Raw genomic sequence first — 23,499 nt, 5'->3', positions numbered from 1 at the left:
CCTCAGGCATCTCAGAAGGTCCCGTGACAGCCAGGTTAGCCTTTGAGACATGTAAACGCATTTGCTGTGCTTGAGGAAAAGCCTTAGGGGGTCCCAAATGGACACCTTTTCCCACCATGTGGCTTTCAAAACCCCTCCTGGCACTTCCTAAACTGGTTACCCTGCTCCCTCTCCCAGATGCGATCTGATACCTTAGGTTTTAGCTTTCGTATTTTTCAAATCCTGTACTGCCTAGTGTATAACTCTGAAGTTTCTTGTAGCCTATTAACTTCTGCTCTCTCATGCTAGGTAGACATAACAAAGTCTCTCCAGGCTCACCCTCCAAGGACACTCAGACCATCCTAGGCCCAAAAAGTATAAACCAGAAGCCTCTAAAGGGGACACCAAGCTTGGGGAAATTACATCATTAACTAAAGCTTTAATTAGAGAATTAACCCTGATACGCAAATGAACCAAACTTATAAAAGTGTGAAGAACTCGTGACCTGTCATCCATCTTGGGGCCCATTTTGAGAGTAGCCTCTGGCTCCCCAGGGTGTACCTTTGAGAGCCTTTCAAATAAATACCTACCTTTATTCTTGTCTAGTCTGTGCTTTTAGGGGGCCTCTCAAGGCATCAAATACACAGCTTACCTATCAGAAGCCTCAGTTTTAGATGTCATCTTTGACATGGGGCAGGTCCCTTTTGAGACACGATGAATACACCAAAAAATGTGAAGCTTCATACTCAATAGGACCCAGAAGTTGCAATGCTCCTAAAAAAACCAAAAACAAAATAAAAACCAATATTACAAAAGCACCTTACCACCCCTAAACACTCAACCCAAAATCATAAGCTTAAATACTCCCTTAAATACTCCCTATTGCTTTAGAAGCCAAAAGCATCTGCTGAATAAAAAAAGATGAAATGAGTAGAAAGACCTCCTTCACTGAAGCAAGAGAAGGGCTCTTACCCCCATCCATCCCAGAAAGGGAATGAATACCTGTGGCAAAGGTTGAGGTTAATATACCCCTGGCTGGGTCCACCTCTCATTCCCACCATGCCTGGGAAAGGGGAGGAGGTAATTACCACAAGCTATAAAAGCTCTCAAAGGAGCTGTAGCTGCTTGGCTACTCTAGTTTAAAGTGAAGAGGAGTAAAGGGCTGGAGAGGAAAAGCAGCTCTTCAGGGAAACGATAACACCTTCTGTTTTACTGCAGCTACAGCAAGCAAAAGGGCAGAGACTGGGTAAGAAATAAGACTTCATACTTTGGCAGCATAGGTAGATAAATTAGATAGTTTGTTGTTAATTCACATAATTATTCCTTAGTAATTACTAAGTAGCACTCCACATGTGACTAAGTAGGGTGGAGAAGAATAGTAATGGTATGAATAGTGTAACTCTCATTGGGACCTCTAATTAGGGCTACATACATTACAAATAAAAATACAAAAAATTAATAGCCCCCTGGGCGGTGTTAAGGTTGCTTACGTGCCGGGCTCGCTCCCATATGACATTTGGTACTGGAGTGTGGGTAGGAGTGCCCTGAAGTGCAGAGTAAAACCCTTAAAATGCTCAAAAAGGGAGAGCTTCCTTCAACTGAACCACTTAAAATGGGGGAGTAAACTGTAATTCAAACCCATAAAATAACATCTAGGTTTATCTCCTTCTATTTGAACTGGAAAATAATGGAAAATGGGGATTCCCTGTCAGCTGATAGCCCTAAAAGCATGGAAAAGGCAAGGTTGCCTTCGGCAGATACCATTAAAATTGCAGGTGAAGGAGATTCCCCCTCAATTTGAACACAGACAATTATGGAAAAGGAATTTTTTTCCCCTCCGTTTAAACCTCTTTTCTCCTAATAACCCCTGTCTTTCTGGGGGCTCTGGGGAGGGACTGACAAGATGAAAGGGGAAAGTTGAAAGCTTTCCCCGGCACCCCACACGCTGCCCTGCCTGCTCAGGTGCCGCCCCTCGGCACGAGGGCTTTTCCCTGGGCGTTCTCCTGCAACAACGCTCCGTGCCCAGGTGCATCCGGTTGCTCCCCGGCCCCTGCTCGGTGCTCCGACCATTGCTCCTGGACGGACGCTCGGGATGCCCCCATTGGCCCCTCTGGACTAGCGGCTCCCTGCGCAGGCGTACCCGGGTAACGCTCTGAAAGCGGCCGGTCGCACCTTGGAGCGGGGTGGGAGGGGGGAGGCGGAGAAAGGTCCTGCCGGTCGTTCTCTGCCCTGCACGGGCCATTGTCTGCCCCCGAAACACCGGGGTGCCGGGCTTTCCTTTCCGTGGAGAAGAACTGACCTTCTCGTCCGGGTGCCCGTGGCCAAAAATGGGATCCTGCCTCCAAAATTCCCTATGTCCTAGGTTCGTAATTACCCAGGAAATTTCCCACAGGTTGTAAGCGATGACCGGTAGCTTTTCCTCCGCAGTCGTTACTGAATCGTGTTTCTGTTGAAGCGTTTGACACTTCAGGGGCCGGGGGTTTGGCAGGGCTTTTTATGGCTGATCCTGACAGGTCTAGACCGAACCTAAGCACCCCATCGCCGGTCCACCCTGAATTTCAGTGAAATATTGATATAGTTTGTAAATACTCCTGTTACCTGCTACTCAGTCTTTCCTTGTCCATCCGGGGAGCAGATTTACTCCATCCTTTGCTCCCAACCACAGCTCTCTGGCCTGAATGCCAGTTCTCGCAGACATAATCTAAGCAGAAAATTTCTACAAGAGTTTGCTTTTAAAATAAAATTCTTATTGCATTTGGCCGTACAATTAATAATAAATACAGGGATTGGTGGTCATCAGGGAAAAGCTTTTCAGAGGAGAAAATATCCATTTTGGTAGCACAGATCCCACTTTGACAATATTGCATTTTTTGGGTTTGGGAATCCTGACCATATAAGAGATCTGAAAGTTGGTATTTTGCAGTTTGATATTTTGGAACTTGAAATTCTGGTATTTTGAAATGGAATTATTTTGCTATTTCTGAACCTGCTGTTCTGGTATTTTGAAACGGGGTCACTTTGGTATTTTGGAACTAGGGTTAGGTTAAAATTCTGGTATTTTAAATCTGAGATTTTTGAGACCTGGTTTTCTTTGGTATTTTGAAATTTGGTTTTCTATTGTTTTGAAACTAGGTTATTCTGGTATTTTGGAACGTCGTTTTTTGTAGGCGATCTGTAGCGTCACCAGAGTCTCCGGGGTTCCCCGAGGTTCCGTGGTGTCACAGCGGTCCCCGGGATTCCGAGAAGTTCCACAGCGTCACAAAGGGTCTCTTGGGTGCCAAGGGGTCACAACGCACCGCGGGTTCCGTGCGGCCGCGCTGTGTCACGATGGCCCCTGGCTTCCACGAGCCCCCGCAGTGTCCCGGTGGCCCCTTGGCTGGAGCACGGGTGGCCGGGAGCTCCTGCCCCCCGCCGGCGGCTGCGGGAGAAGCGGCAGGGACAGCGTGCGGACAGTGCCGTGGCCACTTCTGTGGCCGCACCTGACCCTGTCCCTGCCACAGCCGTGGTGCGTAACGCCCGTTCCGAGTCCTTAGGTGTGCAGGTGACAGTCACGGCCTGGAGCACGGCTGCTCCCAGGGGGACGCCCTGGGGCGGGAGGCCGGGGGGAATTCGTTCCCCACACGCCGCAGCTCCCCGTTCCGGGTGGGATTGACCTCCTCTGCGAAGGCAGCGCTCTATCGTCACTGAAACTACGGGAAAAATAGAAACTCTCCAACAACATCTTTTCCATGTTAGAGAATTATGTATTACTTTATTCTGGCCAGGATGTGCAATGGAAATTATTTCATCCACACATGCATGGGCTGTGCAGTGAAAACCATTCCATCACACGTGGTTCTTCACCAGACTTTTCACATATTATTTATACATGCAAAACCCAAAGAAATTCTTGTTCATTCGTCTTTTTTTTTCCCGAACCTGGTGGGGGGAGGGGTGGTTGTGCCTTCTCTCAGAGTATATATATATTTCTAAATCTGGCCAAACCGGAACAGTCTTAAATGACATAATTCTTTGTATTCGACCTCCTATTGGTTATTGATTCCTTTGCTTTTGATGCTAATTTGGTCCTTATTTTTTGGTTCTCTTATCAGTCTTTTCCCAGACCGGGTGTCTCCAACTGCACTGGGGGGGTAATGTTTGCTTATCTCCCGTGTGTCTTCTGGCTACTCCCAATCTGTTCATGTTAAGCTCATCCGGCCTCACCCAGTGAACAGAGTCTTGAACAGAGTCTTTTGAAGAGAAACTTCAAATCCCCCTCCCACTGGATGAAGGTGAACAAACCCCTGCGGGGAAAAAAAAATTTAAGTGTTGCATCATTTCCAATATTGTAGCTTCCAAACTTTTTTCAGACCCTCTTCCCAAGAATGAATTTTTACATCCTCCTCCTCCTCTTGGGCTTGGAACATTAAATACTAGCATAAGCGATTTCATTTCTGCTACACACTCAATCTTACTTACAACTGAGTGACTTGCAAAGTGGAAATTGCTGTATGACAGCCCTGCACTCTAAAGAACTTCTACCACGTGTACTTGGAACAGAAATGTTCTTCCATAATGGCATAAAACAAAACTTGCTGTACGCATGAAAATTTCAGAGAGTGAGACTGGCTTATCACATATAAGAAACATACATACTGCATCATTACAATTCAAAAGCCAGTTCCCTGGGATTCTGATAGACAGCATTTAACTGTATGCAACTGTACCAAAACAAGACCAATTACAAAATGACCAGGTTGTCTTTAAAGAGTTATTTAGAATCTTACCACTGCCAACAGGCTCTAAAATTATTTTTCTATTAAAATCCTTGGTTGCAAACTTAGATCGGATCTTTTCCTGCTGTGCGAGTCACAAAATATACAAGTAGCCAAGATGGCCAAAATCCACATCTGAAGTATAAAAAATAGATTTATTCCATCATCACGCTGGCAAAACAGTGGACACAGACATCACTAAGCTTACTGGATCTTAGCAGGGGCAAAAAGTGTGTGCGGCAGGCCTGCGCACTGCTATAAGGTAACATCGTGCCCAGCACGGGCACATTGCTTCACGAGGGTGTGTTTTTACAATCTCTGAGCGTCTCTATCTCTCTTCTCTCCCCCCACAAGTAGGCCCAAGCAAACGGGGAAAATACACTTAAGTCTTTAACATCCTGATATCTTCTTTGAGAGAATTCCATTTCTTTCGGCTGACAGAAAACAACTTAAAGCAAACACAAATACCTGAAATTTCCACACTGAGAAATTTTAGGATCTCCCAGGGACAAGGTTGGTCTTTGAGAGAAAACAATTCTAGAAACAACTTTGTCCTCGCCAATCCGTTTTGAACCTTTTCCTCCCGACACCTCCCCGTATAGACACTTTTAATGTTGAATAGTAAATTAATAGCAATACCAAACCCAGTACACCCTGTGCAGGTGCATCCGATTGCAATCTTAGAAAGCTTTTTAAAAATCTTTTTATAGAATTAGCCTGCCTTTCATTAATATGACTAAACCGAGCATTACACTTCTAAAGGAGTCACTTACTGCTTTTCTAGACTGTTATTTTGTAAACAAACCCAGCAGAGGTACGACAGCCATCGAGAGCTGCATTCTAGAAAACGTTTACATATTGCACATGTTGAAGCGGTACCTTCGCTTCTCGCTGCCGCCCCCCTGCTCTGCTCCCCGAGCACTGCGCCGGCAGCGAGCGACGGTGAGTCCCGAGCGTGGGGCGGCGCTGCTCGGCCTCGCCCCGAACTCCAACTCCTCGCAGGTAGCGGCCCCGGAAGCGGAAGGAGCCGTTTGTCCCGCGGCACTTGCGGACGGAGCGCTGGGGAACGCGGCTGGGCGGTGAGTGGGGGGTGGCCGCTCCTCATCCGGGCACGGCCCGGGGAGCGCTGCGAGGCCGGAGCTGCTCGGGGGATGTGGCACCGCGCCTTGCAGCGGGCTGTCCCCCGCCGGGGAGCCGGCCCGCGGCGGAGCTCCTGAAGAGGTAGTGTCAGGCCCGTGAGGCTGCTCACGCGCAGCTCGATGCCCGTGGGAAAGGCGGTGCCTCGCCTCTTTATTCAGAGCGGCTCCAGAGGCCTTTTCAGTTGCGGTGTCTGTTTTGTACGTAAAAAGCGGGAGTTGCGTTTCCTGCTCGAGTGCGGGAAAATAGCAAGAAAAGAATCATTTTGGCCACGTACGAGACTCGTGAAATTCTAAATCCCCGTTGAAGCAATTAAATGTCGTAATTTTAGAGATTTCCCTAGAAACCCGTTCCCTGGCAGTAGTTGCCACACCCACTGGCTGAGTACTTTTGAAAATTTAAGTAATCAGTCTTTAGTTTTGCTGCTTTGGAATGATGCTGGGGCAACGGTTTGCTTCTGTGAGTTATATGAAAATTTGGACCTAAAGCATGAGGTTTGATTCTCTAGTTGTAAGTATTCATCTCAATACAGGCTGGTCTTGCATAATGCTGCAAAGTCACGTGCAGTTTTTTGTAATTTGTCAGATGGTGATAGAAACATCTTTTTAAGTAGTGCGGTATACAAGAAAGTTACAGTTTCTTTAACTGCGGCAACTATAAAATTCTTGCTTAGAGCTAACTGGGAGTTCTTACAGGCCAGTTCTAGAGATATGGAAAATTTTCCTCTCTTTGTACGTGAAGTTCTTTTATTTTTGATTAACAAAAATGCAGAAGTGACTGTATGGTAACTTTTTTTGGAAATAAAATCTGATTTAAATTTTTAAGGTTCAGTGTAGCATCTGGATCTGTCAAGGTATAAATTGTTATTTTGTTCTAAATATTAGTGGTGAAAAACCAGAAGATTGAAAGCAAGACCGACTTGTTGGAAACTGAACTTCCATTAATCCTTTTTGTTCCTTTAGGACAAAGCCATATGCAGACTAGTTTATGATAGAGGGCTTTACTGGTAAAAGAAAGGCATCACTATAGCAGTAATTTTGATGATAAAATTAAGAGAGATTTCATGGAATGTCTGTGAATTATACTATGTCACTTCTGTCTTCTGATGCAAGTCTTTTTAACATCACTGTTAATAGGCCAATGCATTCCTAGATATTTTTGGATTCACTAAGGATTTATGTCACCTGAAAGGTGTAGCAGTGCAGGGGAGAAATGCTGTCCTAAGGGCTTCACGCGCCTCCTTTTAATGCTGTTTCAGCATTCCTTCATTCTCTGGCCAGCATTTAATTTTCTGCGCTGGAAGACAAGAAAAAAATAGCGGTATCTTCCTATATTACACTGATTGATATTTTAAATAATACTTTCCTAATCTCACTTGGTCATGTAGCTGAACTTCCTGTTGTCACAAGAAAGAAATGTGTTTGGATTTATGAGTATCATTCATAGGAGTGTCTATTTTAAAAAATAATTTCTCTTAGGACAACGACTGAAAGAAGTCTAGGAGATTGGCAGGTAACATTGAAATGACTCCATAACCCTCCGCACCTTGCTTTCAGAGTCCCATTCAAAATGTGGAAGGTGGCATTACTCACCTACCTTAAGTTGATGCCTTAAGCTTTGACCTGTCTTAAAATGAACAAACAATTAAAAAAACAAACAAAAAAAACCCCCCAAAAAACCAAAAAACCCCAAACCAAAAAAACCCCGAGGAAACCCGCTCAGGTCCTCCTCCCACATCCACTTAGAAATTTGGCCTTAGCCTAAAGATTGCTGAAGACAACAGAACTAGAACTTAAAAAGCTAATACATTCTGCGCACATTAAATACAACTGGAGCTACTGCGTAACGAAATAAGCCGTATTTTGTGCATGGATTTGTGGATACAAATATTGCTGCTAGCAAGCATTTTTCTTGCTTCTTTCCATAAACTATAGAATTTTTCTTGCTTCTTGTCCATAAACTATGAACACCTGCGACCTTGCAAAGCCTTGTTAATAGTACAGTAGAAAAATATTTTGACAATGGATGTTTTAGGATTTTAAGCCAATCACCCTAAGGGATGGCTGATCCTTTGAACAATTAGACTATGAAGAAAAAAGTCTATAAAAGAGTCATAAAATAATTAAATAAGAGGAATCTTGCTGCAGAATTCCTGCCTGTTGGATCTCTCTTCTCCTCGCTACCACTGTGGGACGCTGTGATACGGATTAAAGATGGCATAGTGTTAAACTTGAAGGTTTTGATTGCCCTCTGAGCAATTCAGTTGAGATAGGAGCATTTACAGTAATGCACAAGTCTGTCATTCCAGTGAACCTGTCATTACGTTTGCCATCATTTTATATGATGTTTTGTAGTTCATTCTAGTCTCACAGCTTAAATTGCAGATGCAGAGGCATTTGAATTTTGTTATCCCTAGGTAAGCCATGCCTGTTTCAGCTGATGAAACTGTGGGGAACCTGGCTGTGAGAGATACAGTCCTAACTCCAGCTGGAATCGAAGGATCACAAGGTTTGTACCAGATGCTATTTATTGCAATTACAGACTTCGATCAGTGGCTTCCTTAGCTTCTTTCTAAAAATGTTTCACAAAATGAAGTTCAAATACCATTCAAAATCTGGGTTAAATTTTGAAAGATACTGTGACCCATTGTACATTCAAGTTGGTTGTTATAAGAGAGAAGTTGCTGTGAGATGCTAAAACCTGGAAAATTCATCGAGCTATAGCATTCATCCTTCCAGGAGGAAAGAGAATGCTTTTTTGCTGAATGGAGGACAAGGTGAGATCCATGTAACAAAATGGGAACCAGAAGTACTATGCAATTCTTATAAGTTACTCAGCTGCTATTAGAATGGAACTACCGGGCTTAGTCTTGTATTTGAGTCCATTTTCACAACTGTGAGTTAATTCTTTCAAGCTTCAAGAGAGTATGTTCACTTTGAAACAGATTAGAAAGCATCTCAATGGTAGTGCTCATCCTATTTTTTAATTAGTATATTTGACCATTCCTGGTTGTTTGCTAAATTGCTACCTTTGCATTGCCTGGTAGGTAGTCAATTTGCTGCGTCATTTGAACTACGGGCTTTTTTAGTCTGTAAGAGGAAGAAAAAAGGGAAGTGATTAACCTGCCAGTAAGTCTGAGGAAATTAATCAATGAGGAGATTGATCAATAGACCGAAATAAGTATAAAATATCAAATTACTTGGAAATTTTCAATAATTTGTTTTCAGAATTTCAAAGTGAGTTAGACTTTGAATTATGTGTTGTTGAATGTATTGAAGGTAATTTAAAATTGCCTTGATTTGGGTAGAATCATCTACACAGAACGTAAAAGCTCAACAAGTCCTATCACGAATCAGTCGAGAGGAGCTGGAAGACAGATTCCTTCGTTTACGTGATGACCACATCCTACTCAAACAGTATGCAAATAAGCAAGAGGAGAAAATTAAAAGGTATGGAGTTTAATATTTTTTTTTTAACTCACAGCACTTTTTTGTCCCTTGAAAGCATCATCAACAAATTAAAAATCATGCTGATTTCTCTCAGAGCACTTTTTAATGCAGTAGCAAAAATCACCCACTGGAAGTGATCTTTGTGTTGATTTCTAGTTGTCTCTGAGTATGTGAGATGGTTTTTGCAGGGAGCCCTATTAGATCTCTGTGTACAGACATACATCACTGTCTAGTACATCGGAGATGATGCCTTGGGTTCCCAGCCGTGCTGGCGGAGTACAAATATAAGAGGTGTTCTGGGAATTGAAGAGCAGGCTGTAGAAACCTAATGGTTCATCAGGAGTTTCATTCTAGAATCAAAATGGCCTATACAGAGAGATTCTGCCCCTTTTTTGGTCCCTGTCTGTCTTTCAAGAGGCTGAATAGCATCTAGCTTTTTATTGGTGAGTTAGCACTAAAATTTCTTTATAATTATCGCTCCTTTATTCAGTGTAATAGGTAACTTCAGTGAAGAGCTCCCAAGTACCATGGGGAGCACAGTACCCAGTTTGCCCACAAATATACAAGCAGCTTTAGGTTGATTGTTAAACTTAATATGCTAAGATTTGTGTGCTAATCTTTGCCAGTGCTTACTGTGGCGGCAAACCAATCTGGACCGTGCAGAACTGTTTGTAGTATTATGATACTGCAGGAGGGCTGACTAATACCAAAACATACTCTGTGTTCGCATTGTGCTAATTGTTAACAGTCTTTCTGCATCTAAGCCAGCTTCTGGTGAGGAGCTAATGAATTAATCAAAGGGTAGCTGAAAATTTTTAGTTTTCTTTCTAGGCCTTCAAAAGTAGATGCCCTGTAAACTAGATACAGATCTTGAATATGTGCGGCTGATTTTGTGAAGTCTTGAACTTGTCTCTCATCAAAGCCACTTTTCTTCCCCTCTCCCCCTTTCTCCCTCTTTTTCTACTCCCCTTCCCTCTCCTCCTCTATTTCTCTTCCAGGCTTTTTCCGTTTACTGCTAGGTGTGTTTTCTGTTCTTTTAAATTAAATCACCCCCGAGTGCTCTCTCTGCCTTTTGTTCCAGCAACTAATGTTTATCAAAACTAAAGGAAATGAAAAGTACAACTCGAGATGCCAAAGGCAAAATTTTTTATCCTTTTGAAGAGACATGAGAGCTATATGCTCTATATCTAATTATATTCTTCAGCTAACTGTTAGTTCCTTCTCCGAAGCGCATTGGTCATATTTACCCAGAATAAAACTGAGTATGGTAACGGGTACTGTTAAGTCCCTTTTTCAGGAGTACCTTCTTAAGTATCTCCATTGGTGTATTTTAGGCACTTTGGAAATGAAATGTATATTTAAATCCTAAAATTATCATTCTTTCAATAGTCAGATGTTTTGTGGTATTGTCGCTTTTATAATTTGCCCCATCCCAAAGATCCCAAGTCCGTAACTTAACGGCATGCAGAGGTTCCGATATAAGGTCATGCGTTAAAAATTAAGCAGCCTGTGGAGTAATGTGTCTTTCCTTTACTAACCTTAAATGATAAGCCTTAGGAAGCTGTTACTCGTCAGTGCTATAAAGCAGATTGCTGCACAGTGATTTCAGTTATCTTCAAGGAGTTTGTCACAGGTAGCAATAGTTACATGAAAACTTGAAATTTATTATCAAGGTTCTGCGCTGAGGTCTTCACAGTGGTTATGTTCCTTTCAACAAAATACTTTTTGTGCTGACTTTTCACATTCTTTTTCATATTTTTTGATTGTTTTCCCCAGAATGACCACCAAGTTAATACGGCTTGTTAATGATAAAAGAAAATGTGACCGGGCTGACTGTGGACCCACGCGGCTGGGTCAGGCTCTGGAGCTGGAAGAAACGATTGAGCATTTGCGAGAAAGAGTTCGTGAGCTTGAGAAACAAAATGAGAGCCTCCGGAACAAACTCATTTCAACTAAACAGCAGCTCCAGATTCAAGGCCATAGGCTGTGTCCGTACAGCTCCATTCAGTCTCGTGTGAACACTGGTCTCAAAAAAGAGAGTGAGGCTGCTGGCATGCCAGAGCACACCAAGAAGGGTATAATTCACATTTATTAAAAATGGTGAACTCTTAGATTGCTCTTGAAACCACGAGTCTGAATTTCAAAACATTTTTAGTGCAGATCAGAAAATATGCAGCGCAGTTACCTAAAAATAAAATGCCTAGATAAAATTAGGGTAGTTTAAGTGTCTCTAAGGCATTAAGAGACAAGAAACCTCGACCAATAATAAATATAGCTTCCTGTATCTGCTTTTTGTTTGGCTGATTTAAAAATACCGTGGAAAGCTCATCCAAAAGTCCTAATCAGTTATGAATGTTCAGTAAATACTTGCTGTCTTTATTGAGTGCAACCATCTAAGAACTACCTCGGTTTGAACAAAAGCAAACAAAAAAAAATTCTAGGCGCATATATGTATCTGTACACACACACACACACACACACACGTATATATCACAATTGCCAGTACCTTAACATAATACTTAAAGATCAAAATTGGTCAAGTCAATGTGGCAAAGTAGGTAAGTTTTTTCAGGCATTTTGGGAAAGTGCTGGTATCATCATACCTCGAACCTAAATGATTCAGTTCTAGGGACTGAGGGATGGCAGCGTTAATGCTGTCTTTGAAATGAAATGTGTTTGGTCCCACCTCAAAACTTGGTTAATTTCTTCTTGCTGTAGAAGGGTAAGAGAAAAATGTGGAGAAACCATTGTGTTTGCTCCTGAAGTAGCAATTCTTCCTTAATTAATTTCTCACTTCTCTTCTTTGCCACGGGCTTAGGATGCTTCTAAACAACACAAGGAAATTATCTGCACTGCTACTAAAAAATAGTCCTCATAGTTGCATGTCTGGGTGAATGATACTTGGAATTTTGCAAAGCAAGTGCTGCGAAAAAGTAATTATAAGTCCACGTTCCTGTCTAATAATATTGATATTTCTCTTCTTTGAAGACGCAATCCGTGTTCTCTGTCTTTGAAAGTAAAATCTTCTAAAAAAACCCTCCAGGGCATGTTTTTAACAGTTCGCTTTAACACTATTCTGCATCGCCCATCCTTCAGATTTTACAGCAGCTATGTCATACATACTCTGATTATTTCTTTCCATGTGATTTTGATGTAAAAATACTTTTTATGACAGCTGTATAGAAGTCACAATTGTTTGTACTGTATAGGGATAGTTGGCTTGTTTAAAGCTTTTTCATGCAACATGTCAAGCATTTATCTTCTGTTTGGTTTTCAGGAATGAGATTTCAGAGTTTAGAAGTGAGGTCATCTGACCTTGTGCTCCCCAAATATGGACAGAGTCTGCTCGAGGATTCAAGGGCTGAAATCAGAAATTTGTATGATTTTCATATTACTTATTTTTTTGTCATTATAATTCTTAGAATTTTCTTGAAGAAAAAAGTATATATTTTAAGAAGTTTTCACTTCAGAAAATAGAACTGTTGGATCTGACAACAATAACACTGGTAACAATGCAGAAATGTTTTATTATAAGGAAAACAGGGAATCAGGGATTTAGAATGCAAAACGTAGGTACGTAAGAATTTGGCTGGAAGTTAAAATTGGTCTCCAGTGGTGAGCCTCTCTTTGCTAGGATGCAGTGCTGCCTAGTTTGTTACAGGTCAGAGCTGACAAAAGCAGAAAGGACCTTAGCTGCAAATTTTTTACCGACCTAAGTCCTAAAATGTGCTCCACCATGCAAGTGGTGACTATGTGAATGTGTTTTGCTGATGCATTTAAGTTTCATTTCTGGAGGCAGACAGATTTTATGGATAAGTGCAAAAAGCACAGTATTGGGATAGTTATGTAAAATGACTCTGATTCACTTTTGCATTTTGAAGTGTGGTTTGTAATCCAACTGCACATTTTAACTGAAATTGAAGCTTAGGAAACCCTTACAACATCCTTGATGTATAGGGATTGCACGAGAGTAGAGAGGTGTTATATAGAAAAGGTAGTTAACATCTAGTTTAAAGGTATTGAGGTCTGATTAGAACATTTTTTTCTCTAAATTGTATGTTTAGAACCTGGGTTTTCTAAGAGCTGTTTGTTTATTTCCATAGTGATGTACTTAAATCAGATTATCGATTACATTCTCTGTCAACGCTGAATTTTCAATAAATGGGCAAGCTAAGTTTAAAAATGTATGGATTAATGTGCTGTCATTTATTTTGTACTTGAAATTTTATAAACACATAGATTAACTGGAATTGTAGGAAGCAATTGTACAGAAATATTCCTATAAATTATTGTTTTTATTGCATTAACTGGCTAAATTCCACTGTTTAAAACACTTGTTTTTTCTTTTTTTCTTTTTTTTTTCTTTTCTTTTTTTGGGTGTAGATTTCCCTATCTCAGAATAAAAGCTTAAAAATCTCCATCCATTGAAGATCTAATCTTGTGATAGCTAGCAATGGTGGTTTGGTTTTGAGAAACCATAGGTGCTAATGGATTACAAAGAGGATACTTCTAATACAGAGTACAAGAAACCGTGAACAGCGTTTGTGCGGAGGTTCTGCTAAACGTTATTCACTCCACAGAAACATTTATTTTGAGACTTTAAATTGCGTTTTCACAATTTGTTCATAAGCCTCTCTTCTGATGTATGTTAATAAGAAATACAGATTTTGCAGAACACTTAAAAGTTTGGCTTGCTTGAGCATTCATTTATTTTTGTATTCTTTGAAAAAATACGTAGCTGGTTTTGGAATGTAGGATGCTTGTACTTGCAGGGAGACTGTCATTGAGTCCCAAAGGAAACACATTGAGGAACTAGAACGTGCCAGAGAGATTCTTGTGAGTCAACTAAGAAGGAAAGAAAAGGAAATTGAAGAATCCCTCCTACGGCTGAAAGAGCAGGGTACAGCCAGCCAAAGGTATTGTGAAAAATTAAAGTCTCCGTGGTGGAAGCATTAGGAGACCCATGTCATGATGTTAGCAGGTAGCTGCTGAAGTTACTACTTCTGTAAAGGAATACGGACCTTATTCATTTTTGTCCGTTTGGTGAAACCAAGTCGTAAAATGTTCTGCTCAATAGCATGGATAATTCTAAGCAAGGAGATAGTTACAGCAGTAAGTATTTTCCAAGAACATTTTTAAAGCCATCCCAAAATGCATTTGTGAAACAGGTGTTTGGTATTTCAATAGTCTTAATAACTTAGATTCTAGAGCTGTTCATGCAATGTTATTGTTTGGCTTCTTGCAATATACTGTCAGTTACAAGATAAAGGTGCTACTAGAAGGTGAGCATTCTTGGGGCTTTTTTCCATTTTGTTTGAGTTCCTGTAAGAAATAAGAGGTAAAGGAAACGACATGATGTGCATCAACATACAATCCTGTTAGTTCCTGAGCATTGTAAAATGAGAAGAGTACTGCACGTTGATGTTCTGTCCTTGTCTGCTTGGGAGTCCATGTGTACACCTTGGCCAGTGGTGCATTTGTGATTGAGAACTATTAGCCAAGAGGCCTTTTGTTTATTTTGCTAGACAGAGGACAAGAGATCCTGACAAGTGTGGTGGTGGTACGTATTTTACTTTCTTGTTTTTCTTGTTCTGGATGTGAATGCAGAAATTTTGTGAGCTACTGGTCCAGCTGATACAATAGTCAAACTCTTAAAAGAGTAGTCTCAGAATTATATCCAAGTCTTGCTCATACAGAAGTAAAGACAAGATGCAAAGGGTCTGGTTTAATTAGACCTCAGTTTAATTAGCTCAGCCATCTGGGATTTATGGGCATAAATTTGTACAGTGCAGATTGAGATCCTTTCTTTAGTCATTTCGTTCTGGTGTAGGTTGCTGTCAGTCCCCCGTTTCCATACAGCTGTCCCCGGCCGGCTATTGGGACCCTCCTGCGTTACTTTCAATCCAAATGATAGGAGGTCTGGAAAAGAGCTTGTCTCTGAGGTTAATAGCTGACGTACACCAAAAACGTAATTCTTAGTGCTTTTAACTGTCACTTTCTCCTAACTTCATTTTCCATTTCAGATCTTTTGATCCAGCTTAACGATGAAGTTTGAAGTGGAAGAATACAGTTCCTTATTTCTGTAGTTGTGGTAGAAGGTGTGCTAGAGCACATCAATATGCCCATTATATCATGTTACTGCCTCCAAAAGAATATTAGTTTCTTTTCTTAACTTCGACCTCTGTGTTTTCGGGTTCTGGGGCACAGCTTTTTACTCTCTCGGCGATAAAGAAAATGTTGAATGAGCTATCTTATATGTCTTTAGTCTTATACATTGTTTTGTTATTCTTTGAGCAAAATATTATCTGTTTAAGTGAAAGGTACCCTTGACTTTTCTATTAAATCTGTATATAACATCTATTTATAAGTTACAGCAGAATACCTGGGCAGTTGTTCTGGGAACAGAATATATCAACTGCCTGGGAGGGAGAAAGCTGTTTGATCATCAGTTTTGATTCTACTGTTTTGGGACTTCATTTACAGAAAAATGAACCTTCCCAACAGAGTCTTCCTCAATTAACTTGGCCTTGTCCACAAAATCTGAAATTATCTCGTTCTTCCAACAGCAAGCTCCTTTTTGTGTACCTAGAGGCAGTGGACATTTTTTAGACACATTTTATTTAAATAAATTGAAAAAATACTGGAGAAGTACTGCAGAGAAATCATTTTGTTGCTCTAGCATATGATGAGAGCTGATACTGTGGTGGATGTAATGCGCTAAGAAGTAATTAATCGAATGTGTTTTCTGTAGTTAGAAGCTTCATGAGATGAATACTCCTACTGTAGTAAGAATTGAAATGATCCCAATAAAAAGTAATTTTCACTTCCAGATTTGAACAATTCACTCCATAATGTCAGTGCCCCAACCCTGTTTAAAGCAAATGCTGCTTCGCTCACTGTTGAAAAAGTAGTTAGTGTTGATTGTCAGGAGCCGTGGAGTTGACACCCGTACATCATAAATTCACTATCATCTGTTCCTTTTTCTACTCAAAAAGAAAGAAAAAAAAAAGAGGAAAAAAAAAAAAGGGGGAAAAAAGAAAAAAGGGAAAAGAAGTGGGGAAAACAAAAGAAAAAACCTTGGAAAGCTTCAGAGCCTTTTGTTTGATGTGTGGAACAAGATTAATAAAAATGTACTACTTTATTAGCTTTTTAATAGCTGGCATGAGCCAGTGCTGCTGTTTGTACTCACCACAACTTTGTGTACGAAACAGTATTTTAGACACATGATAGTTTTAGCATTGAGTTAAGACTGTTTCTTTGGGAAGATCTCAGATTCATAAGTATGTTTCTGCTGTGTAAGGACAATTAGCTGGGCAATGCCAAAACACAATAGGATTTGATGTTTTAAAGAGTAAAAGGGTGGTATTTCACATATTCTGCTGTTTTCCGGATGTGTAAGCTTTGTAGCCCCTTCACTTGCTCCAGCATGGTGTGGGGACGATTTGTCCAGCGTGTCTAGAATAGACAAATATTGGGAGAGAAATTCTTTTCAAATACAGAAAATTTACTCTGATTTTATCATCATGTATGCTAGTAAAAATCCCGGTTAGTTTCTCCTCTCATGCTTATGGAAGTAATGGGGTTCAGTTGCGCTGTTTGAAGTAAGGAGAAACACCTAAGTAAATATTTTTTTAAATCTTGAGTTATTTTAAATGTCGTTTATAATAAACAGTACATATTCAAATTAATCTTTGAATTGTAAGAATATCTGCATGGATATGAAATGATTTTCATGTAATTAAGACACACCTGCAGCTTGTTTGAATACCAGACTTCAGGTGTTACAGTCTAAATTGCTAAGTCACATTTTCTTTATGGTATTTGATAGGTGGAAACTTCACAAAATGGCATTCTACTGGCACCGAATATTTTGGATGGTGGGAAAGTTGGAAAGCAATCTCTTTAGGCATAGGATTGTTTTCTCTTTCTGTCGTACACAGTTTTATACAATAAACAAAGATCTATATGTGTTGACTGAAGTTGCTGTGTTATCATACAGTACCATATTTATTTACCTAAGCTCTCTAGTGTGAATTATAGAAGAACAAATTAATTTGGGTATTATACACTACATCTTCTTCCAAATATGTGTTTATGATGCATTTCTTTTTAATTTTGAAGGCTAAACATTCAGGACAACGTAGAAATGATCAAGGTCCATAAACAGCTGGCCGAGAAAAGCAATGCTCTTTCAGCAATGGAAGGAAAATTTCTCCAGTTGCAAGAGGTAATTGCAATTTGATTGGTAACATTCCTATACTCTTGTCACATAAGCATGCTAAACAGAAGAAAAAAAATTATATGCACTTCTTGATTCTGAGTCAATACTGAGTACATTAAAATGAACCGCAACTACATGAAACTCAAACTACTCCAAATGGAGTAGGGATTTTTAGTCTTAATCACTCTTTCTTTTTTTCATCAGGGTCTAGCACGTCTTAGTGATTTCATCTGCAAAGTTGTACCGAGCAGATTATGAGGAAAGAACTGAGTTGTCTGGCTATGGAAAGAGATCCTTGATGATTTAAAGAGAAGGCTTTGACTTAGATGTAGTGATTTACTAAAAAGGGATACCAAGCCCCCTCCACTTTATTACTCTTTGCTAAAGTTTGGGCAGTTTGGCTCTTTTGTTCTGACATTAGGATTTAACCTCTGTTCATATGTTTGTGGAAATTATTTTAGAAGGCCATTTTAAGTAATAATTCTCCTTATAAAAAGAGCAATTTTATGAAAATATCTCCAGAACATGCAATTCCATGGCAGATTCTGTAGTTTTAATTATAAAGCTTTCTTCTGCTTTTTCCTGTCTGGAGAACCGCATGTGCATACAGAGGTGGTATGATAATACCTTGGAATGATAATGCTTTGGAAATGGGAAAGACAGTTCCTGTGAGTAGGAATCCTAACTGCAGTAGAGCTTTACAAAGTATCCAGCCTTATGAAGTGGAAGCAGTGGGTATCCTTAAAAACTCTTACTTCTGTCTTCTTATTGTTAGCATGCTAAATAACGCTTGTGCCGTTTGAGTTTTGTTTGATTCCGTTTTTTGCCCGTGTTTTTCCATTTCTCCATTATGTTTTGCTTTGCCTCCCTTCCCCTCTTCAGTCTAATTCTTGTATCTTCTCTGCCAAACTGAGAAAAGGTTTAACATGGCTTTTTGTCTTCTTTCTCTTTAAGAAATCTAACATCTAAAATAGTCAGAGAGAATTTAACTCTAGAATTTAAATTCTAACTCTATGATTATAAATAACTAGTTATTTAGTAAAATAATTATAAAAATAACTCTATTTCTTTTTAGACTGACTGCTAATATTCTTTATTCTCTGTGATTTTTATCTTACTGAGAAATGAGATATGAAAGGCTGAAGATCAAGTTGGTGATTGGTTTTTCATGGGTTTTTTGTTCATTTCTGGTCTGTTCAGACTGCATGAGAATGTGAACAATTTTTACAGGATTAGCATTCAACTTTTCCATTTAACTACTTTGTAGGAATGTTGTATGGAAAAAATGAAGCTAACTTCTTTCTGTCTAAAAGCATTAAACATTAACTAAATTCACATATGTATTTGGCATAAATTCTCATCCCGTCATTTTATTAAACAGGAGATTGGCCTTTCAACTATTTTGTTTCAAGTCATAATTTGAATGTGATTTACATTGAAATTTTTAATGGATGAGGCTTAATTACAGGATTGTGGAATGTAGGCAGTATAATATTAACTACTATTCTGGAAATAGAGGCTCTATCGGCATGCTCCATTTAATATTAAAATTGATTAAATGTGCCTTCCTATAATCCATGAAAGGAAATGAAAATGTAAAGGAAAACAGAAGTCCTTTATTAAAGTACTTCTAGCTGAGAAATAAAACTGAATGCACGAGGGTTCCGTGGGGGTTGCGAAAGAATTATATATCTACAATTGTGTGTGTAGATGTATTTCTGTAAGTATAAAGATTTATGTGTGTGTGCTTGTATGTACATATAAATAAATATAAATACAAGGTTTAGGAGAGCAGCAGCAAGCTCTATGATGAGCAACATTGATTTTTGCTTGCTGCTGCAAGTATGTCCAACCGCTGTAACCACTGCAAAATCTTTTATTAGCTTTACAGATGTATTTCTTTGTTATTTTCTTCATGAGTAAACTGAGGGGTTAATGTTCATGAGGGCGACCAGAAGGTCGCCTTCTCTGGGCCATGGGCATTGAAAGTTACTTTCAGTTACTAAGTTCAAGAATGTGTCCTGCTGACCACATTGAGAGCATCTATTCCATAGTGCCATGAGAGCCCCCTGTTGAAACACAGTGTGGGAACATTATACGAGGTGTGATTTCGATATTCCTTCCTTCCTTCCTTTTCATAGAACCTAAAGAACTTGAAGACCAACCATGATGCTTTATTAGCAAAAGGTGATGAACTGAATGTACAGCTTAAAGAGGAGCGATCCAAGTGTTTCCATCTTCAGAAAGAGTTGCAGTCAGTAACTGTTTCAAACAGAAGGACAGAAGAGGTGAGGCTGTGTTCAAGAGATGTTGAATCGTCTTGAGGTACATATAGATAAGGGAATAGTTAATGATGGGATACCTTTTAATTATGGAAATGTGAATAGATGTTTCAAACACATTTAGAAGACTGACCTAGTAATAGATATCCTTTTATCCCATTAAAAAGAAAAAACAGTGGCTGCTGCTTCCATTTGATAGAATTATCAATCACACCCGATCCCTGTGCCACGTAGTCACTGCACCAGTGTTTGGACAATATTTGAGGTTAAAGCTTAGGATTTCATGTCAATTCTGATACTGAACAAGTGGTTTGCTAACTGAAAGAAAATCATACTTGATTTATTGATAAGTATTCTTATTGATAAGTATTCTTATACTTATTGGTAAGTATTCTTTAAGTATTCTTTCAACTTGATTTAATTCCAGTACAGTATAGTGTTATATCTGATTTAGCAGTTCAAATCAATTACTTCTGTTTCTTTGTCTAGAGGCTCTCAGACTACTGTCATCCACATTTAGGGCTAAAAATCAAGCGGTTTATTCCTCATTCTCTTCAGTGCATGAGGAGTAAGAGTCTGCAAGCTTATTTGTTTTTCTGTTACATTTTGTAGTAGCTTAAATTTAGTTTTACCGCCTGGTTTACCTATTTTAGATGTATTTTGCATGAACCAAGTTTACTGAGATTATCTCATAAACACTTCCTCCAAACCTTTAAACTATTGTAATGCATGTAGGTATCTTCCTGGTATCTCATAGCTTTAAAGTTATATTTTGCTTTAGTGAATATTTTGAAAGCATGGATATGTTGTTTATAATGTCAGTAATGCACTTAGACTTTTAGATTTTTATATTATTTTGCGTGAGAGAATGTGATCACATACTCTTGTTCCACTGCAACGTGGTAGTCTCAGCTTCATATAAACAGAATGAAAAAGACTGTTTGGGCCAAATGTAAATCCATGTGATGAAAAAAGGTTGTTATTTTGAAGCTTCTGAGAGACCGATGTGTATCCTGAGACTGGCTCAGTTGGTTAGAGCAGGGTGCTAATACTGCCAGGGTTCTGGGTTTCATTCCCAAATGGGCCATTCAGTTAAAAGTTGGACTTGATGATCCTTGTGGATCCCTTCCGACTCAGAGTATTCTGTGATTCTGATTTTGTATAAAAAGAACAAATAGTAGCTTGATGATGCCTATAAATTATTAACTATTTGTCTTCACACATTCATTGTAATTTACTTTCGTGCTATGCATCAAATGAAATTTCCTTTTTCATTTTAGTTACAAGAAAGAGTAAATGATCTAGAAAAAGAGAATGAGCTTTTAAAGGAAAACTACGATAAGCTGCATAATAGGTAAGTTATGGTTTCTGTATATAAAAAATAAGGTTCCTGTCCTGTTGAATAGGTCTTCATACACTACGTGCTGGAATGTGCACATTGAGTGTTTGTGCACACATGTAAATATGTTCATGCTCCAGTCTATTGTATCAGTAAGTGTATATGGAAACAGTTATGGTTCTCTGGCTGTATTTCATCTGTCCTGTTGAAATGGACCAACTTGTTCTAATACTCTTGAAATAGTAGGTTACTTCTTTTAAAAATGTAATTAAAAATAAGTAAGAGTCACTGTATTTTGAACATAAATGCAAGAAGTTCTTATTTGAATTTCTCATTATTTTCTTTAGAGTTACTGTTGAAAGAAGAGTACATCTAGGTAGATATATATTAATTCGGGTTTGGTTTGGGTTCGGGATTCTTTTTTGTTTGTTTTTTTTTTAACAAAGAGGTGTTTGAATTTTTGTCTTAAGTTCTTCCAGCACTTCTCAGTGACCTTATGTAAAGTCTGATATTTGTCAGCTTTTCCACTATTTATTTTTAAGGTGTGGTTTGTTTGTTTTGTAATAGCTATCATTTCATTTCTACTGATACAGAAAAGAAGTAATTCTAGCCAAGTGCCATGAGCATATGAAAGAAAAATCTGACCTTCAAATGAGCTTTTTGTTTGTTGTGAAACGTGATTTTTTGCACTCGAGAGGGTTAGAAAATCAGGCACGTGTCTTAGAGTTAATAATTGCTTCAGAAAGTAGGTAAAATGCTTGAAGTCTTTTCTTGTATTGAAATAATTTCTCAGAGTGTTTGGCTTGTCAGTGTGACGTCTGTCAAAAAAATACCAATGACTAAACACAACGTGAGTTGTGATACCAGATTTTGTTTATAGTTTTCTTACAATATTTGTTATACTTCTTGTACTGTCTGTGGTTAAATTAAAAATTACAGAAGCAAAAAATGGTGAGTACAAATAACTTTAAACAGTTTTTTACTTATGAGATGTAACAGTTGTATAATCACAATATTCAGAGTTTTGTAAAGGGACAGTTGATCGGTTGTCTGTCACTTAAGTTCCTTGTAGATTTCTCCAGAATTTGATCATCGTATAAATATTTCTGATTACGATATCTTTTTCTCTTTTATCATTGTGCAGAAAAATAACACTTACTAACAAATCAACTCAAAATATTTCTGTTCTACTTTAGTCATAGAGAATTTTAAAAGATGTTTAACTAAATAAATTTAAATATGCTTCTGTTACTATGCAGTAACCTACAACATGGCTGTTCTTTTACCTAAAGTGATCTGTCTTTTCATGTAGTCCCATTTAAACGTTGATTCATGTTTCATCATTCCATGTTGTGGTTTAACCCCAGCCAGCCCCCAAACCCCTCGCAGCCACTCGCTCACTCCCCCAACAGTGGACTGGGGAGGGAATTGAAAGGGTGAAAGCTAGAAAAATTGTGCATTGAGATAAAGGCAGTTTAATAGGGAAAGTGAAAGCCGTGCACACAAGCAAAGCGAAACAAGGAATTCACTCCTGGCTTCCCAGGGGCAGGCAGGTGTTCAGCACCTTCAGAGCCCCATCACACGTACCAGTGACTTGGGAGGACAAACACCATCGCTCCAAATGTCCTCCCTTCCTCCTCCTTCCTCTCACTTTATATACTAGGGAATATTCCTTTGGCCAGCTTTCCCAGCTGTGCCGCCTCCCAGTTTCCCACACACCCTCAGCCCGCTCCCCAGGATGGCAGTAGGAAAACCGGAGAAAGCCTTGGTTGTCTCCAAGCCCTGCTCAGCAGTAACAAAAACATCTCTGTATTATCATTACTGCGTTCAGCACAAATCCAAAACACAGCCCCATAGCAATGACTAGGAAAAGAAATTACCTCTGCCTCAGCCAAAACCAGCACATGGAGTAACAAGAAATTAGAGAAATGGATGATTTCATTATAACCACTGTTTAATGGCCAGCTTTTTCAGTTTCCCATTTTCACAATGCAACTCTACTGCAGCTTACTTGTTGTTAGCAGTGGGTAGGAAGTGTCCACAGGTGCTAGATAATTAGTGAATACTTACTTTTAATAGAGGAAAAGAGTCACAAACCCATCCTTTCCTAATGTTATTTTTGGGAAGCTGATAACAATTTTGCCAAAGCCAAGACTGCAGAGCTGGACCAGAAAAGTTTGCAAAGAACAAGTATGAATTTGTCAGTTGACTCTTACTATTTACTAGGTGTCCAAGAAAATAATGCACTTTGATAAAAGGTTTGGAGGAGTGGTTTTCATATGACCTTGTAATGCAAATCTAGCAATGCTTAAATTCCTTCGAAAGAAACAGTGCCCGA

General features: G+C 39.4%; 1 protein-coding gene and 1 long non-coding RNA gene across 9 annotated transcripts in view; one reads left to right on the top strand and one right to left on the bottom strand.

Moving 5' to 3' along the window:
* Positions 1-3,701: 3,701 nt before the first annotated feature.
* LOC116450811 lies at positions 3,702-5,700 on the bottom strand. 2 transcript variants are annotated; one of them, XR_004242981.1, is made up of 3 exons: positions 5,613-5,699; positions 4,746-4,868; positions 3,702-4,262 (listed from the first exon to the last, which is right to left on the bottom strand). It is a non-coding gene; the product is annotated as an uncharacterized LOC116450811 (long non-coding RNA). The 2 variants fall into 2 exon arrangements; XR_004242980.1 differs by lacking the exon at positions 4,746-4,868 and having other exon boundaries at positions 5,613-5,700.
* A 26-nt stretch (positions 5,701-5,726) lies between these two features.
* Positions 5,727-23,499, top strand: part of RPGRIP1L (RPGRIP1 like) — a 44,556-nt gene continuing 26,783 nt past the window's right edge. For 3 of the 7 annotated variants that reach the window (XM_032123618.1, XM_032123622.1, XM_032123623.1), the window contains exons 1-9: positions 5,727-5,812; positions 8,287-8,378; positions 9,178-9,319; positions 11,096-11,394; positions 12,597-12,696; positions 14,092-14,235; positions 17,441-17,546; positions 19,682-19,828; positions 21,103-21,176. In XM_032123618.1, the coding sequence (XP_031979509.1) occupies positions 8,294-8,378; positions 9,178-9,319; positions 11,096-11,394; positions 12,597-12,696; positions 14,092-14,235; positions 17,441-17,546; positions 19,682-19,828; positions 21,103-21,176 (1,097 nt within the window). In that variant the 5' untranslated portion in view covers positions 5,727-5,812; positions 8,287-8,293. Of the gene's footprint in view, positions 5,813-5,866; positions 5,955-8,286; positions 8,379-9,177; positions 9,320-11,095; positions 11,395-12,596; positions 12,697-14,091; positions 14,236-17,440; positions 17,547-19,681; positions 19,829-21,102; positions 21,177-23,499 lie in introns of those variants that run through there. The other 4 variants (XM_032123621.1, XM_032123619.1, XM_032123616.1 and 1 more) reach the window with 2 other exon arrangements.

This window comes from Corvus moneduloides, chromosome 14 (assembly GCF_009650955.1).
Source record: "Corvus moneduloides isolate bCorMon1 chromosome 14, bCorMon1.pri, whole genome shotgun sequence".
NCBI lineage: Eukaryota > Metazoa > Chordata > Aves > Passeriformes > Corvidae > Corvus > Corvus moneduloides.
Note: the sequence above shows the minus strand (reverse complement) of the source record. Positions and strands in the feature narration are given on the sequence as shown.